This window comes from Solea solea, chromosome 13 (assembly GCF_958295425.1).
Source record: "Solea solea chromosome 13, fSolSol10.1, whole genome shotgun sequence".
Lineage (NCBI taxonomy): Eukaryota > Metazoa > Chordata > Actinopteri > Pleuronectiformes > Soleidae > Solea > Solea solea.
The window spans coordinates 12,151,052-12,168,163 of NC_081146.1; the positions used below are offsets into that span (position 1 = coordinate 12,151,052).

The following is a 17,112-nucleotide window of genomic DNA, read 5'->3' on the forward strand; positions in this document are numbered from 1 at the left end:
TGTGAAACTGCTGTGTTGCAGTGTGTGTGGGGTTAGATCTCATGGGATTGTTAAATGTTAGTTTCATCACACCAGGCTTCACATCACCACAGGGTCTTTTACTGTCTCCAGAGATCTGTTGTGTGACCATGTTTTGTGTTTTTATTGCGGTCCAACAGGTGTCCCAGACTGTGGTGAAGAGGATCAGTCAGTGGCTAAAGCTCTGAATCTTCAGTGGATGACGGTGCTGCAAAGTGACTCTGACGGGACTCAAACTTTGATAAACTCTGATGAGGTCAGAGATGTTGTTAAGTTGTTTCTTTTGTCGGTTGCCAAGAAGTTACCGAAGCCTGTTTTGTTTTTATAACTATGGAACTATGGTTCATTCTCATATGTCACCAACAAGCAGAGATTGGAGGTGAAAGTGTGTCTGCTCTGAGCAGCAGCAGAGTCACAACTTGTCAAGTTTCTGACATAATATAACTTTTAAGTACTACCGTATGTTTAATGTCTGCTTACATTCTACTTATTTGTCATATTCTCTCTGCAGTTCTCAGGCCTCAGCAGAGAGGAGGCTTTCAACTCCATAACCCAGAAGGCCAGAGAACAAAAAGTTGGCGGCCACCTCACCAGCTCCAAGCTTAGGGACTGGTTGATCTCAAGACAGCGTTACTGGGGCACACCCATCCCCCTGGTCCACTGTGGGACTTGTGGTCCAGTCGCAGTTCCTGAGGAGGAATTACCAGTGACCTTACCAAAGCTGGTGTCGCTGACAGGAAAGGGGGTGTCGCCGCTGAAGGATGCTCATGACTGGGTCAACTGTAAATGTCCAAGGTGAGAAGAAGAGATAAGATAAACCTGAAGGCTCGGAATGCCATAAACAATAATTAAAATAAGGTAAGGTAAAATCATTCTTTTTAATGTGATGTTTTTTTTTTTAGATCTCAGGGGTCCTGTGCCAAAAAAACATTTTGAACCACTGATGAGTATGATATGACTTGACTCTGTATTAGCCAATATAATTACATTATAATTATTTCATTAAACAAGACTGATAGATTATAAAGGTGAGCGTGCAACGTCCTTAATTCACTTGCGTATTTGGAAGGCACCAGTTTTCATTTGAGGATATTTGATACCATTTTGACAGTAAGCAAATCTTCCTGCTGAGTAGCCCTTGAGCCAGTCACCGAGTCACCACCACCTCCCAAAGTACTGCAGCATTAGCAGCCCTTCTGAGCGAAGTGATGCAGAAAGTGTGGAGGAAGTATAGTTTGTTTTTGGCACAGCATAAGTGACCGTGGAAATGATCTTGTCTGTTATGGCGTTTGTGGAATGAGAAGTGAATTATGTGTAAACTTGCTCCAGTGACAGCTTCTCCTCAGTTCTTTCCTGTATTTCCTCAGGAGACCAGTGCTGACATCAGTGTGGCGGCTGTTAGGCAGGATGCGAGCACTAACAGCTTTTTACAAGCACACTGAGCACAGAGAGCGGACCTGTGAATTGTGTGATTAATACTTTTGATGAGGTTATGTAACGAGTGGCGTCTGTAACCGGAGCAGCATGAGAAGATGATGATGATGATGATGATGACGATGATGATGATGATGATGATGGAGGATGCATTAGCCAGCGTTGCCTCAAGCAGTGCATTTGTGCATGCACACGGTTTACCTTTTGTGCACACACATAATCACACATGCCGGCTCACCAGTGACTCACCTCGGTGAGTGTGATGGCGAATGTGAATGCACACCCGGCCAGCAGCTCTCGCTGACATGGGAATTCCTCTCTGAATGAAACTAATCACTTTCATGGCACCGCGTTGATTAAAACAATGGCTCACTCAGTCGCAGATGGCACAAGTCATCAGATTGCGTTCAGCGTTCACTCACTTCCACAAAGCTCTGATAATTCCTCCCATCAACAGTGATTGATGGCTATAATCAGAAAGATGCTGTTATCTCCCGTCTTCCCATCTCCCCTCTGTTGTTAACTGTCTGTGGAAATTTGTTCTCTTCACTTGTCGATCCATGTCCAATTAAAATGTGAGTGGAACACAGACGTGTGGAGTGATGGGAGATGGGTGATAGAAATTTAGTTTTATCTGTCCTTGAGGAAGTTGTTTCCTGTGTGTGCTCATCTCGTACAATACTGTAAATTGTCCTGCCAACTGAATCCTGGCAAGGACGGTGCATATGCAAGTGCTAGTTTTTCCCCATGCGTTTGCAGGTAAAGTGGGAGACCACCTGACCTGCAGTCAGACACACTTACACACAGCAGATGGAGCAGAGGCTGTGTGGAGTGGGCAGCTGCCTCGCTTGCCTCATCTGTTTGAGGGCCTTTTGACACTTTCATGCTCATCCAGCAAACACAGTCAAAAGCACAGACTTGTGTGCATACCTTGCTTCAGATTTAGTTGGTGTTCTAAATCAACTGCTCGTTAACGACAATATCTAATCAGCAACGCCGTGGATGTAGGCATTCGGGCTGAATGATATGGGTAAAATATCTAATGGCTTTCATTGTGATTGTGATTCACCAGCTTTTTAAAGGTACCGGAAGTGTTGTGTTGTTTTACCTAAGTATGCATTGGGTGGTGACTTGAGCGTACTTATGAAAGCCATGTATCCCAGAATGCATTTCGCCTGAACATATCAGCAGAGAAAATAAATATAAACCTAAAATAAATCTTTTTTTGTGTCACAGTTTAAAGTTAATTTGAGGCGAGAAATTAGTCATTTAGAATTCAAAAATGTGGTTTGTGTAGGTTTGACATATTTATAATTTGGAAGTGACGTTGGCGCCACCTGCCATTCAAACAGTAGAACAAGGTACGCTACTGTTCCAATTGCAATGACCGTACTTGTGTGCTCCCATACTTGGCGAGTCGTACTTCCCAAGTACATCCTTGCATACTTGGTTTTGAGAAACGGCCAGTGTGTACTAGTGAAGTTGTGGCCTCCTTAGGGTTTTCGATTGGAATGATGCGACTGACAGTTAAAGAGTGTAACTCATACATTATGTGTATGTAATGCTCAAGCATGTCTTGAATGTACCTGGTGTAATAGAACCTAATAGTAGGACAAACACAGGTTTTTTACCAACCTGTAGAAGCCGTTTTTGTTTTACCTGTGAGCACAATCACATGGAATACTATCAAAATATAACTACTGCACTCTGATTTAGGGATGAGAATTTGAAGATGTGAATTTTTAAATTCTTTTAAATGGCATAGAACACCGACGCTTTTGCATTTTGCTAAGTGCTTTGTTTCAAACTGCAGTTCAGCCCTAGAAGAGAGTAAGGTGATTTAAGTGATTTAAGAAACACACAATCATCCAGGGTCCCGAAAAACAAAATGCATCCAGTGAGCAGAGGTTCTCTGGGTGAAAATGCCCTGTTGTTGCCAGAGGTCAGAGGAAAATGACCAGGCTGGTTTGTAATGATGGAAAGCAGTAACTCAAATAACTACTCTTTACATCCAAGGTATAAATAAGAGCATCTTTTCACGCACAACAAAGAACGTGGAACCTTGAAGCAGAAGGGCTACTGCAGCAGAAGACCACAGTGGGTGCCACTCCTGCCACTTAATTAGATGTTTTGTGTACCTAATAAAGTGGTCGATGAGCATACATGCGTCTCCTAATGTGATTCTCAGTAGTCTGAATTTAGCCACTTCCAGCAGTCTGTCAAATCACCACAATCTGGCCTCTTATTAGCTGAACTGGCACACAACATGGAAAATCTTACTCGCTTCAGTGCATCTTTTTTTGTCTGTCATGATGTTCCTTCTATATTTTATGACTTTTCTATTTTTACATTCTTGTGTGATGGAAGGGGTTTCATCCTACTGCTGGGTTTTCATCATATGAAATAACACCTGGCTTCCAAATATTAACCTTGCTACACCTTAGCCTTGTTGCTAGGCAACCTCCAGGGCTTACCTCATCATCACAGCCTTATTATAGACTGGTATATTAGGTGGTCGAAGGGGTTAGGCCTCTTTATGTGAATGTGTCTGCATTAGAGAGATTAAAAAAAAAAGTCTAATATAAGTTTGTGTGAATGATGATGTTGCAGAAAGACAAAATGGAGACATCCCATAAGGTCTATGGAAGCAGCACCTGCTCTGCTGCACGCACTGTAGCAAAGCTCGCAGCAGCTTTTCTGTTTATCTGTGTGGGACACTGATTTTTAACTCTGTTGAGACTCATTATAAAGTAGAAGGGAGACGCACTCATTGCTCCACTAAGTAGGGCTTTAAATGTGAAACAAATAAAAACTTTCCAAATACTCTGTTTTCCCACAACTTTTGCTGATGCCCTCGCCTCGTCTGTGAAAGTGACGGTGACAGATTTGCGTCGTGTACCCAAGTGTTTGGCTTGGATAGAACGGGGCGCGAGGCGGCATTTCCAACACAAACACACCATCATGTGTTCGGCCTGCCAGTTCGCTCCCTGTTAGCACAGCCTGTTAGTAGAGGCCCGGGAATAAAGCTCGGTTGCCAGTTATGGCTGCGGCTTTGTCTCTCTTCAGGGACATGACCCACACAGCCAGATGGAACCAGCTTTACACACACACACACACACAGATAAATCCCATAAAGTGCCATTTCTCTAAGCATACAAACAGGAATCGTTCATTTGCTCGTTTTCTTATTTGTCGGCCTAATGTTGATTTTTGTGCTGGTTCTGCTAACTCCCTTTCTCTCTCTCTCTCAGATGTAAAGGCCCAGCAAAGAGGGAGACTGACACCATGGACACATTTGTGGACTCGGCCTGGTATTACTTTAGATACACAGACCCTCGTAACCCAGAAAGGTATGAACAGCCTCTTCCTCTTTAACACTTTTCTGTTTTCTCAGTCAAACCACCAAATGCTTGATGATTTACTTTTACCCTCTTCCATCTTTCTTTCCTCACTCCATTTCATTTTGACCATCATATTGAGTAAAATCAATCAACAAGGAGACATGAAGTAACAAAGCTTAAGACTTAATTGACTTATTACGCTTTTCAGGGGGAATCCATTTCTTAGCATTGAACTCATCACATTTTGCAGTATAAATAATATAAATAATTCAAGGTTTTGCTGGATTTTTCCAAACTTGAAAATAGCCCACAACATTTTTTAACATGGGAATGGCTGGTGTCGATGATGGATGCACTGTGTGCTCGTCAACCTTCCCCAGATCCACTCACCTCATGGTTAGACTTTCTTTCTGTGATGAGCACTGTCAACTGCACATCAGCTGATGGATACTGTACTGTATATTGGTGGTCTGAGCTAAATCTGCAGTATTATAGTAAAGGATAATGGTGATATTTAATTTTCCACATTTTATTACATTTCCAAGAATCCTCCTTAACTCATGAATGTAAACAATTAACACATTGCAGCTTAAGTAAAACAGAAAATGACTGGGTTTGATTACTTTCTGAATGCACTGTGCCTGTGTGCTCTCCTCTTTACACACCCTCACACATGTGTGCACACACTGACAGCCTTGGCTGAAAGTTGCGTTCCCCGCCAACAGAGATTACAGAGCCATGGCGTTCACCTGCTGGGATGGTGCCGACACCCTGAGCTTAACAAAAGAGATTAATTTCCCAGTGCCCTGACCTCGCTGTAAAGCTGCTTCAAACATGACGGAGGGGGCTACTCTCCCCATCACTTTTCTTAGCAGGACAAATTATGGCACAACAGAAAAAGCAATTACACTGTTTGTGCATTTCATTTGGCCTGCTGAGACTTGTGCGCACAGGAAACGATGAAAATAGGAAGCAGGAGATGTAGCAAGTGAGAAGAAGAAAATTGGAATGTGTGTGTGTGTGTGTGTGTGTGTGTGTGTGTGTGTGTGTGTGTGTGTGTGTGTGTGTGCGTGTGCGTGTGCGTGCGTGCGCGTGCGTGCGTGTGTGTGTGTATACTTGTATTTGTTACCTCTTTAGGTCTTGCACAAACACTGGTCCTCACGTAAACCAAAACCTTAAAACTTTGTCCTAATGAGGCAGGATCTCGTCTCTGACAGACTGGTTAGGTTTAGGCATCAGCTGGTTATGGTCAGGGATAATGCTTTGTTTTAATGGTCCAAATGAATGGAAGTCAGTGCAACGTCCTAAGAAGAATAGCTGTGCAAACAAGCAGGTGAAATTATTTTAAGCCTTGTTAGTTCATAACTCTTTTATTATTATTTGGGAGACACCATCAGGCAGAGAGGGAAAGTGCAAGGTGGAAAGAAGTGGACAGGAGTAATGACTGGTGTGAAAGGTGACACACACACACACAGATAACAGTCTGTCCTAAAAAACACATCATTACTGTGAGTGGAATCCCTGCCTCTGCTGACCAGTCAGACTAACATGTTGCTCCTTTCCTGTTGAAATCTTTCCTTAACTGTAAACATGAGAGGCTGAGTAAAGAGTCTGAACTTAAAACACACAACATACTTTAGTGTTTTTTATTATCCTGAATGTGGAGCCAGTAACAGTGAGTAGGCTTCTGTGAGTGTCATCCATGCATGCTTGAGTGTCTGGTTCAGCCTGCCCCCTGGAGGACATTTGTGTGCATATATATTTATTTATATAAAAACACAACACAGCCACTGCAATCTGATATAATGATTTTTTTGAAATAATCAACGTACCCATGGATTCAGTGACAGCTTCACCGACTGTTGCCACCCTGACCCTGCGTTTACTTTTCAGGCCTTTTGAGCGTCACCTGGCAGATCGCTGGCTGCCTGTGGACGTGTATATCGGAGGAAAGGAACATGCCGTCATGCACTTGTACTACGCCCGCTTCCTCTGTCACTTCTGCCAGGACCAGGGTTTTGTTTCTCACAGGTAGAGTGCACAGCCCTGTATGTGCTCTCGCTATACACTGACATTTTGTGTCAACATGTGAATGAATTTTATTTTTGTGTTTTCAGAGAGCCTTTTTGGAAGCTGCTTGTCCAGGGTCTGATCAAGGGCCAGACGTTCAAACTGGCTGATAGTGGGCAGTACCTAAAGAGGGAAGAAATAGACTTTACAGGTACACACTACCTTTACAGGCTGCACGCTGTGACACATCTGTAACAGATGGCACAGGAGAGGGCTTTCCCTAAAGGGGGAACACATGAAAGCATGTTTCCTTCTTTTTGACGGCATGTAGGGGCAACCAGTGTCTCACTTCAGTCTTTATGCTGCTGATAGCGATTCTTTTCTGTTGTGCGCTGTAAGGCTTTTCCCCAAGGAATGACAGGTTAGGCAGCTGCTCTTAACACAAGTCAAATCCCAAGAAATCCTTTGAAGAATCCTGTTAAACTTGGCTTCATGCCCAAGGATTTCCATCCTCCTCGTGTTAAAAGTGGTTTACACAGATTGGCAAAGCCTCTGCACACAACACTTTTTATAGTGTACACATCAGTATGATGATACCTACAACTGATAGTGGTAAAAGTATCATCAGTAGTTCGCTGTAATTGTTTATACTGTTGATTTATGTTATGTGTTTAAAATGGAACAGAATAGAAAGCTTTACGTAACATTGTGTATAATACAGTGAGGTAATGTTGTGCAAACCTGGTCAGTGCATATAAAAAGAAATAAATATGCTGTAAAACATTAAAAACACATAGTTTTACATTATAGGCATAGTATATAAATACAATTATTACCTAATTATATTATTATTGGACTATTCTTGCCCTATTATGTGTGTATACTATAATATATTATTATATAAACCTTGTCTTGTATTTTTTGTAATTATTATTATATGCCTATTTATTTATTGCTATCACTTTCTTGTTTGTACCTGTTTTTATTCTGTACAGTGCCACTGTAACTCTAAAATGTCTCCCATCGGATCAATCTTTATCTTTAAATAACTGAAAGAGTAAACTCTGGGCCTCTGACTCTTTTTCTGCCTCTAGGTAAGGAGCCAGTGGCGTTGAGTGGTGATCGTGTTGAGGTGACGTGGGAGAAGATGAGCAAGTCAAAACACAACGGTCTGGACCCACAAGAGGTAGTGCAGCAGTACGGTGTTGACACAGTTCGACTCTACACTCTTTACGCTGCGCCGCCTGAACAGGACATCCTCTGGAATGTCAAGAGTGAGTTGAAATGCTGTCGTGCAACTACTGTCATGGTTGCCTTTTTAAAATTCACAATTATGGGTATTGAAAAACTATTTCGGCCACAGTATTGGTAGGGTAATTCTCTCCTGTGTGTGTGTGTGTTTGCTACATCAGCGGATGCTCTTCCTGGGGTTCTGCGATGGCAGTCTCGACTGTGGCAGCTGGTGACCAAGCTGAGGGGGGCTCGGCAACTTGGAGATGTTCCCACCCCCTCCCTGCTGAAGAAGAAGGAGCTTGCAGAGACTAAGAAGATCTGGGGGAACAAGAACTATGCTATCCAAGAGGTACCAGCCTCTGACCGGCATCGATCCTGAATGTCTCATGGAGACATTATTGAACTGTGCCATTATTGCAACAGCCCTGACCAGTAGGGGTCACTTATGATCCAATTTTCAAAATTATGCAACATTTTTACCTTAAAATAACACAGTATTATTGCCAGTGCTTGGGTCGGTAATGGGGAGATTGTTCTTTTTCATTCTCACGCCATGCTTCGAATGCCTGCTTTTCACATTTTGTAACTTTGGGTATTGGCATCTCAAACTGGAATAAGGCCCAGCAAATTCAAGATTGATGTCGAAATGAGTTAAAGATTAAGAGATGTGTGGATGGTCTATCTCGGTTCAGTATTAAAGCTCCAGTGTGGAGTAATTACCAAAACACAACATATGTCATAATAATTAAGCACCGCCCCAACTCCTCCATTATTCAAAGTGTGGAACATCTAGGTTTATTTTTAGCAGTAGTGGTTATTTACATGTAAATATTTTGCAGTGCAGCATTGGATATAAAATGTTTTTTATCCGTGTAACAATGCACAAGGTTGTGCAGTTTGAAAACAACAATATCAAGTAACAAGATACTGAATGTTGACTTGTCATGGAAGTTGTCTCTCCTCATCACACAGCCTGGCAGCACATGGCCCTGGGTTCCAGCCAACAGTGAACACTCACTGCAACCTGAAACTACCACAGTCAAGAGTAAAGAGAGGAAGGGGATAGAAATTGATTTTAAATCCACCCTGTCTCTTCTCACTGTTTATAAATAGCCTTCTTTGGTTGCTAGGTTTGATACTCTCTCCTCACCCCTCAGGGCCTGTGCTTTTAAAGGACCTCAGGCTGTTTGCCATAAGCCTCCAAAGCCAAGGTTGAGCTTTGATCTGCCCATCAGAAAAGCCTCAGTGATCGACCTCTGCCTCCCTAAGGCTTTCCCCAAATGGGTTTTTCTTCCCCGGAAGCTAAGCAGGCGGAGGCTGACATTGTTTGTGCTGTCACCTGTTACACACAGTAGTGAGGACAGGGATATCCTTGTTTTCTGAAAATTCTTCTGATTTGCTCTACAAATCAGGGAACCTGGGACTTGATTTATTTATTTATTTTTGATCAACCGAACAGGTCACTTGTTTTTTCTTTTCCTTAGGTGACGTCGCACTTCACAGAAGATTTCCTGTTCAATGCAGCCATTTCACGTCTGATGGGACTGACCAATACATTGACTGTGAGTGCCCCCCCGCGTTACATAAAACAAAATAACTTCTATCACTTGAATCACATTTTGCCATGTGTGTTGTATGTTTAGAGTGCCACAGTCAGAGTGGTGGAGCACAGTGTGGAGTTTGAGGAGGCGCTGGCCTCACTGGTGTTGATGACTGCACCCATGGCTCCTCACCTTGCCTCTGAACTGTGGTCAGGTAAGAGACCTGCAAACTACTGACAAATGACAAGCACAAGTGCAAATAAATGTGCAACTGGGAGACTTCGTACATTTTTGTAAACAGTCTATAGTTTGTTTCTGCTGATCTAAGACCAGTAACATTATTAACAATCAGAAATCCTAAACAAAGCCGCAGTACCTTTAATCTAATATGCCCTCACCGGCACTGGACATTTCTGAACCAGTGTAGGAAAACAAACTATAGAAAAGTGGCGTCACCCTTTCATACCTTGTATATAGAAACCTGTCTGTGTTCTGGCCTGGAGGACATCCCCTTATTGTCAGTGACACATGTACTCAGACTTTCTGCACTCGGCCCACAGAACAAGAACATATTGTCCAGCTGATAGGCAGAAAGGGATGTGCACATATGTACTTTTAAACCTGCCTTATAAACAGGAAATACTAGAGAGGGACACATGACCTCTTCCCCGACCTCTCCCCACTCAGTCACGTTGAACTTTCTCTCACTGGTTGTTTGTAATTTTACACAACGCAGGATAGAGGAAGTTCACATCCTTCCCTTGCTCCTCCAGTGGGATGTACACTTGCTGGTTTCACAGTCAGGACAGGAGTTGGTCAGATAGCTAGTTTTTTTGTTTTCCTTTTTTTGACATAACACAACATAACATAAGTGAAAATAAAATGGATACAAATACAGAAAAGCTGCTAATAGATGACGGGAACCATCTTGTAAATGTGTGTCACAGTATTGTATAGTCAGTGATGGCCTTCTGAGTTTCCTCCCTGGTTTCTCCCAGGTCTTTGCCAAGTGAAAAACCCCCTCACTCCCCTCATCCAGCATGGAGGAGATGTTCTGCAGCAGAACTGGCCAACCGTGGACCCTGAGTACCTGCAGGTCCCTGACTTTGTGGAGCTGTCTGTACTGGTAGGATCACACACACACACACACACACACACTCTCCCACAATCACAATCTTCACTCTTTCGGGCTTTTCCCTCAGTGACAGGCCATTGCCCATAATGCTGTACACACATTTGTTCTTGGATCGAGTGGCATTTTCACTCAACTCGTAGTTCCATGATTGGATTCAAAGTCTGTAATTTTCAAGCGAGCCTGTGATTAGTGTGAGTGTGTGTGGGGTTTTTTGTGTGTGCGTATGTATCATAGGCTACATTTGGGGACAAAAATAAGAGAAAAAAAATCTTTCAATCGGTTACAACTGTTCAATTGGGGACCAAATCTGGGTCCCCTCTAAGGAAAATGCTAAATTCAAGGTCAAGGGTTAGAGTTTGGTTAAGTTTAGGGTGGGGCTCAAGGAAATAAACTCAAATGTCAAGACACGTGTGCAATTATTTCTTTTCTAACCCCTTTGGATCATTGTTGCTCTAAAACCTGAGGTCTCCATGTGAAGATGCTACTTTCGTTTAAGGTTAAGCTTATGCATTTAGATCTAACCGATAACTTTGTTGTAGGGGACAAGGGAATTCATTCTATCAATATTTGAAAAAAATAAATAAATAAGTGCGAGTCTAAGGGGATTATTGGCTTCTTTCAGTCAGAATCTTTAATCTTTAATCTTTAATCTATTAAATGAGCCAATGTCCAGGGCAGCATGAAGACTGACATGTTCATGTGTGTTTCCTGTTTATATGCGTCCATGTGCCAGTGTGATTCTTGGATCTGGTTCAGGAGGTTTTACCTCATCACAGCTTGATATTCTTTCTCTCTCTCTCTCTCTCTCTGTCTGTCTCTCTCACACACACACACACACACACACACACACACAAATAACACGTGTCTGCCACTTTGCAATCTGAAGCACAGATGAGACATAAATGAGAGTCAATGTTCCCTCGCAACACTTTTATTTCTGTCATTTCTTTCTACTCTTATTTCCTTCCTGTGCCTTTTATGCACAGATGTCATTGTTCCATACACACGCTGTCCCCTAACGCACTAACATACACACACATGAATGCAGACAGCACATATATTTGATCTCCCAGTGTTGTTGATGATGCCGCTGCTCTCTGTTGTGGGCTTTCTCCGCCTTGTGGAGGCAAACTTACTCGGTCTGTCCTCTAATCATGTACTTGGGTTTGTCCCAGATGGGCGGCGAAGACTGAGCGGCCTTGGACACACACACACACACACACACACCATTAATTTTCAACCACTTCCAGAGACAAGATCGCATTCACCATGTGCGCACATACACTTGCTTCTAAACATACACGACCTACCACTAACTATGTGTATATGTGGAAGAAAAGAGGTGGAGTCTCTTATTTTGGGATTTTCAGAAAGGAAAGGAGTGTTGGGGCTGCAGTTTGTCATGCCACAACCTTCATTAGGTGAACAGTTTTGTAACTTCTCACATCTTTTGACCTGTAAATTCTCACCCTCAGATAAACAACAAGGCCTGTGGGACCGTGACGGTGCCACTGCAAGTGTCTCAAGACACAGAGAAGGTGCAGCAGCTGATCCTGAAGAGCCCGCTTGGACAGAAGCACCTTGGCGAGCGCAACATCAAAAGAGCCATCCTCTCTCCCAGGACTGCACTCATCAACTTCCTCATTGATGAGTGACTACTTTTGTTATTGGTCTGTCAATGTGTGAACATTTATGGTGTCTAATTGTGAGACTACAGACTCACCCCTCACTTTTAGTTTGTCAGGGAACTACGGTGGCCTTTGCATACCAGAAAGGATATCGTTCTTCTTAGTTCGCATCCTTCCTCTTCAAAGTGTGAAACACTTCCCATGGCGACACAAGATGACAACCTCCATAAATCAAGGCCCTTGCCCATATTACATATGAAAGGTTTATTCTAAGACTATGAAAACCAAACAATTTTTACTTGTATTACACTTCATTTTCTGCCAAAAACCCTCCTAAACGTTACACATTGGACCTTTAAGACTACAGTCTGTTTATATGAAATCACAAAACTTCCTTGTAAATATGTCTGAAGACATTTTTATTTATATTTTTCTCTTTTTATTAAAAGACTCGATGAGCAGTGAGTTTCAGCCCTTTCTTCCCCAGTTTCTTTAACAAATTGCCATGTGACATTTCGTTCTTGCATTTTGGACTTGACAATCTCCCATGAGCTCAAACACCACTTCAGATTTGAGCTATCATCACATTTTCCCATCACTTTCAGGGTCTCACCCAGAACCCCTACTTCACACCTCTGCCCTGTAAGCCTGTCTGCTCTGTGGTGCCACTTTTAGCCACTGAACTCCATACATGTGCCGCTGTTTGGCGTCTGGACTCCTCGGCATCTGAACGCCTGTGGGGAAATTTCCTGCAAAGGACTTTCAACCTGCCACCACATCATAGCTGCCCACTGCTGCATCGTGTGTGTGTATATACACCAGCAGATCCTGGCAGATCACATGAGCCAGCAGCACTGAAATGTATCCCTGTGTTCACCCCTGGCCTAACTCTATAAAGGCTGTGTGAGTAAGCTTTTTTGTGATATGTGCACACGCTTGTCCTTCATTGATGGTGGTGCCTTTGTCTCCCTTTCATGCTGTTTCAGTAGTTATCTGGTATCACTCTATCACTGTGTGAATGAACAAGACGGAATATGATCTCTTTGAAAGAACTGTCGCATATTTGCAAGATCAGCTTCAATTTGAGGAAGTGCTTTTTATTTTTACATCATGAGATGATCGGCTTGTGACGAAATCATGCTGTATCTTGTTATGCCAGTTATTTACGTTTATTATCTCCCATTATTAAAGAATGTGCGGACAGAACGGAAATCAAAGCATTCCTCGCTGATACCCAAACCCTGTTTTTTTTCATATTGCTCTTTCTATCTCTGAACATCAGGTGACAGGAAAAGGCTCTCGTGAGAGACAGAATAACAGGAAGAGAAACCAGGAATAAGAGAAGGGAGCAGAAAAGCTGTGCGAGTCATTTTCAGCACATTCTCGGGTTCCGTGAGTTTCATCTCAGCCAGATGCTCTCACTGCAAAAACTTGGAATGGCTTTGTATTTCACTCGCCTCATCTTTGTGTGTGCCACTTTTTCTCTCGCACATTCCAGCTGCCTGTATGAATTTTTTTTGAAACAAATAATTTTTGCGTTATTTCTGCAGCTTATTTCACACCTGCCTTTTCACTGCCTCATATAACCAGCTCATAAACATGTCTGCACTTGAACAATACACTGAATTTGCAGTGTCACTGAACAGAGCAACAGCTTAGCCACTTTACTAGAGTCTGACATACCAGGGAATTCTTCCCCGGGCTGAACTTACCACACGTTTGATAGAATATCGGATATTTCTGAACAGTGGGCTTTTATAAATGGAGGTCTGAGGCATACTGATGAATTTCCTCTAATTAATTTTGTCACTCACAGCCCCCTGAAGTCATTTGACACTTTTTGTCAGCCTCACAGTTTCCATGACGACAAGGATTATTGAATAGGCAACAGTATATTCCACAGTGACTCACTTTGTCTTCAGACCACAGACTGTATTTCTTACACATTAGATGTACAGAGTGATTTGTCTTTGAGGAGTTCTAGAAAATCACCGTCGTCCCTCTGGAGAAACTGTCGGTGGAAAGAAAAAGGGTGGAGTGCACAGCGCAGTCACAGTCGCTCTCCATTGCGCCAGTGTCGTCCGGACTGAACTGTGTTCTCACAGAATGATGCATTGATACCACAGGTCATTATCTTGACCTCGAAGTTGGTAATTTGGTCATGGGTATATTTTTTTTGCATGAGCTCACTGTATACACTGATTTTTTTTACTGTTCCTTTAACAGTGTTGAGACTTGACTTTGACTGTTTCTCTACATATTAGCCTCTTTTTCAGTCATTCTGACCTTTTGTGATTGTTAAAAATGCTGAAAAAATATCAGCGCAGATGTTGAGTATACAGAATATATATTTTTCCTACTATATCTGTATTTAAAGTTATATGACGGTATAGGCAATTATTGCTTCATCCAGTCTTCTTACATGCCAGGGCATTTTTTTTTAAATGTTATTACATCCTTTTCCATTCACACAGCCACACTCTCTGCCCGTGGTGGCTATACTGTAAGGTTTCTGTCTTTACTGTGTAAAGCACCTTGACATAATGTATGTTGTGATTGGGCACTACACTTTTGTTTGATTTGATATCACTAGTACTGTTTTTCCATCAAAAATGCCACGTTATATTAGTATTGAATAGTTTACACAGTGTTGTGATATAAATAATATACTAGCTTGAATTGATAGAAGAGAACAATTAGTGACTGTTCTCTCTGATATTGCCTTTTCTCCCAATATTAATAAGCGATGTGGTGTGAGGCAAAGTTCATTGGTATTCTTTCTGTTTTTCATTCTTTTTGTATTTGTCGAGCCAAGGTCACAAATAAGACAGTTGATTAAAGTGGTGAAACCACATAACTGCCTTCTCCCCAGATCCCCTGCTACTGTTGGCACATATTTTGGGTTAACTCCCATTGCGAGACATAATTGCAAAACACATGACCACTTCAGTGTTGAGGGTGGAGCACAGAATTTACAGTTTTGAAATCAGAGCAACTCCCTAAACATCATAGACACTACTAGCTCTAACACTTAATGATGACGACTAAATGTCTGGTCAACATTGCGGGCAAGGCTGTGTAAGATGTATGTTTACTTTAATTAATGGCAGTTGTCATCCAAGTATCATCACATTTTCTTATGCTGCTCCGTGTTTGCCTCCAATACTGACTTAATTATTTCATAAACCTCGCTGTGAATACTGTCACTTTACATGTGATTGGGTTCTCTTGTTTTGTTTTTGTTTTTATTTTCTCTACAATGGCCCAATACTATACCTATATAATAATATAATTAATGTGAGGTAGAATGGGGGCAGGTTAAGCCTCTCCCTCTAAGGAAAGACTATATTGTGGTCGTCTGTTTACGAAACATAAAACACACGGATGACTCTTCGCTGTAAACCACGTGTATCTATTACAGCACAAACTGCCGCCTAGAGCCTATATACTTTTTTATGAGATGGTAAATCTTCAAGGTGTTGCCTCTGAATGGCACAACTGCATCAATAAAGAACAAGAAGTGGATGTTTTAGGAGGCAGTTTTTAATCATTTCCTCCACCCTTACTACAGTGATGTATTGATGTATATAAAAGTCATTTAATTATGTCCGATGATTATATGTAAGAGAATTCCCAAAGTAGATGGTGGAATATAATGTTGGAGTGCGTGAGAGTTATATTCCAGTCTGCTTGTGACCACAACTGTGGAAATCTAATGGTTTTCTTTGTGCAGAAACAGTTCCCTAAAGGTCTGATCCCCTTCCTCTCCTCTGTCCCCCATTTTTCCTTTCACCCCAACCGGTTGAGGCAGATGGCCGTACATCTTTGAGTCTGGATCTGTCTGAGATTTCTTCCTGTTAAAGGTGAGGGTTTTTTTTCCTCTCCACTGATGCCTAGTGTTTGCCCATTGTGTGTTTTGATGGGTTTCTCTGCTCTCTATAATATTGTAAATGTTTTAGCCTTATTCTGTACAGTGCCTTGAGAGTATGTATGTTGCGCGTCACACGTTTGTGACGTCAGCTTCTCATCACCGTAATTTCTAAACCATTGAACATTTTTTGAAAGTTCTACAGCCATAAAATCAAAAATAAATCCATGCAGCCTGAATATTATCATTAAAGTGGACTGGAGTGGAACAGCTTGTTGGTCTGCAAGAGATGTGGAGGAAATGTGCCTCAATGTTATGATTTTTCATGGGGGGGTTCACTTGAGCCCCTTGCCCCTGAAATTTCTATGCACGACACTGCTTCATTTAACTTTTATTTTTATGGTACAAAGGGATAATACAGTTGTTTTTGCTGAGAAAAACAAAAGCAGTGAATCTGGTTTGATATTTGTGACACAAGAGGTAAAGGTCTTTTTCTTCCTCTTCTTCTTCTTGTGTGGAACAGAGGAGGCGGACGAATACCAAGTTCCGCTATTTTAAACCGAGTTGGTTATTTTTAAAGTTTCTGTGGGATGAATGAGCTAATCGCTGCTGCTGCTGCTGCGGCTGCTGCTCTCAACTCTTCTCTCACTTTTCATTTTATTTCAGCGCTGCCTCTTTAAAACAAACTGGTCCATGTTTGTTTCACCGGCGGCGGCCACGTACGACTCCGCGGCGACGCTCACGGCGCTGCTGATGTCCCACGGTCCGGTTGTCAACGTAGGACTACGTTTCTCAAATAACTGTCAGTGCAAACACAATATCAGCAGTTTGAACAACTTTGAAGACAGTTTTTGTGGATAGAAATTCTTGTTTTGGTTGTGAATGAAAGTTCCCCGTTGGGAGG

General features: G+C 42.2%; 1 protein-coding gene across 1 annotated transcript in view; it reads left to right on the plus strand.

The window, feature by feature from the left end:
• The window catches only part of lars2 (leucyl-tRNA synthetase 2, mitochondrial), a 30,226-nt gene extending 17,421 nt beyond the window's left edge, over positions 1 to 12,805 (plus strand). The window contains exons 11-21 of the mRNA XM_058648655.1: positions 159 to 274; positions 530 to 813; positions 4,704 to 4,802; positions 6,687 to 6,824; positions 6,911 to 7,014; positions 7,898 to 8,077; positions 8,216 to 8,385; positions 9,521 to 9,598; positions 9,680 to 9,791; positions 10,576 to 10,703; positions 12,188 to 12,805. Coding sequence (XP_058504638.1) covers positions 159 to 274; positions 530 to 813; positions 4,704 to 4,802; positions 6,687 to 6,824; positions 6,911 to 7,014; positions 7,898 to 8,077; positions 8,216 to 8,385; positions 9,521 to 9,598; positions 9,680 to 9,791; positions 10,576 to 10,703; positions 12,188 to 12,367 — 1,589 coding nt within the window. The 3' untranslated portion in view covers positions 12,368 to 12,805. The remainder of the gene's footprint in view (positions 1 to 158; positions 275 to 529; positions 814 to 4,703; positions 4,803 to 6,686; positions 6,825 to 6,910; positions 7,015 to 7,897; positions 8,078 to 8,215; positions 8,386 to 9,520; positions 9,599 to 9,679; positions 9,792 to 10,575; positions 10,704 to 12,187) is intronic.
• The last annotated feature ends 4,307 nt before the right edge of the window (positions 12,806 to 17,112 follow it).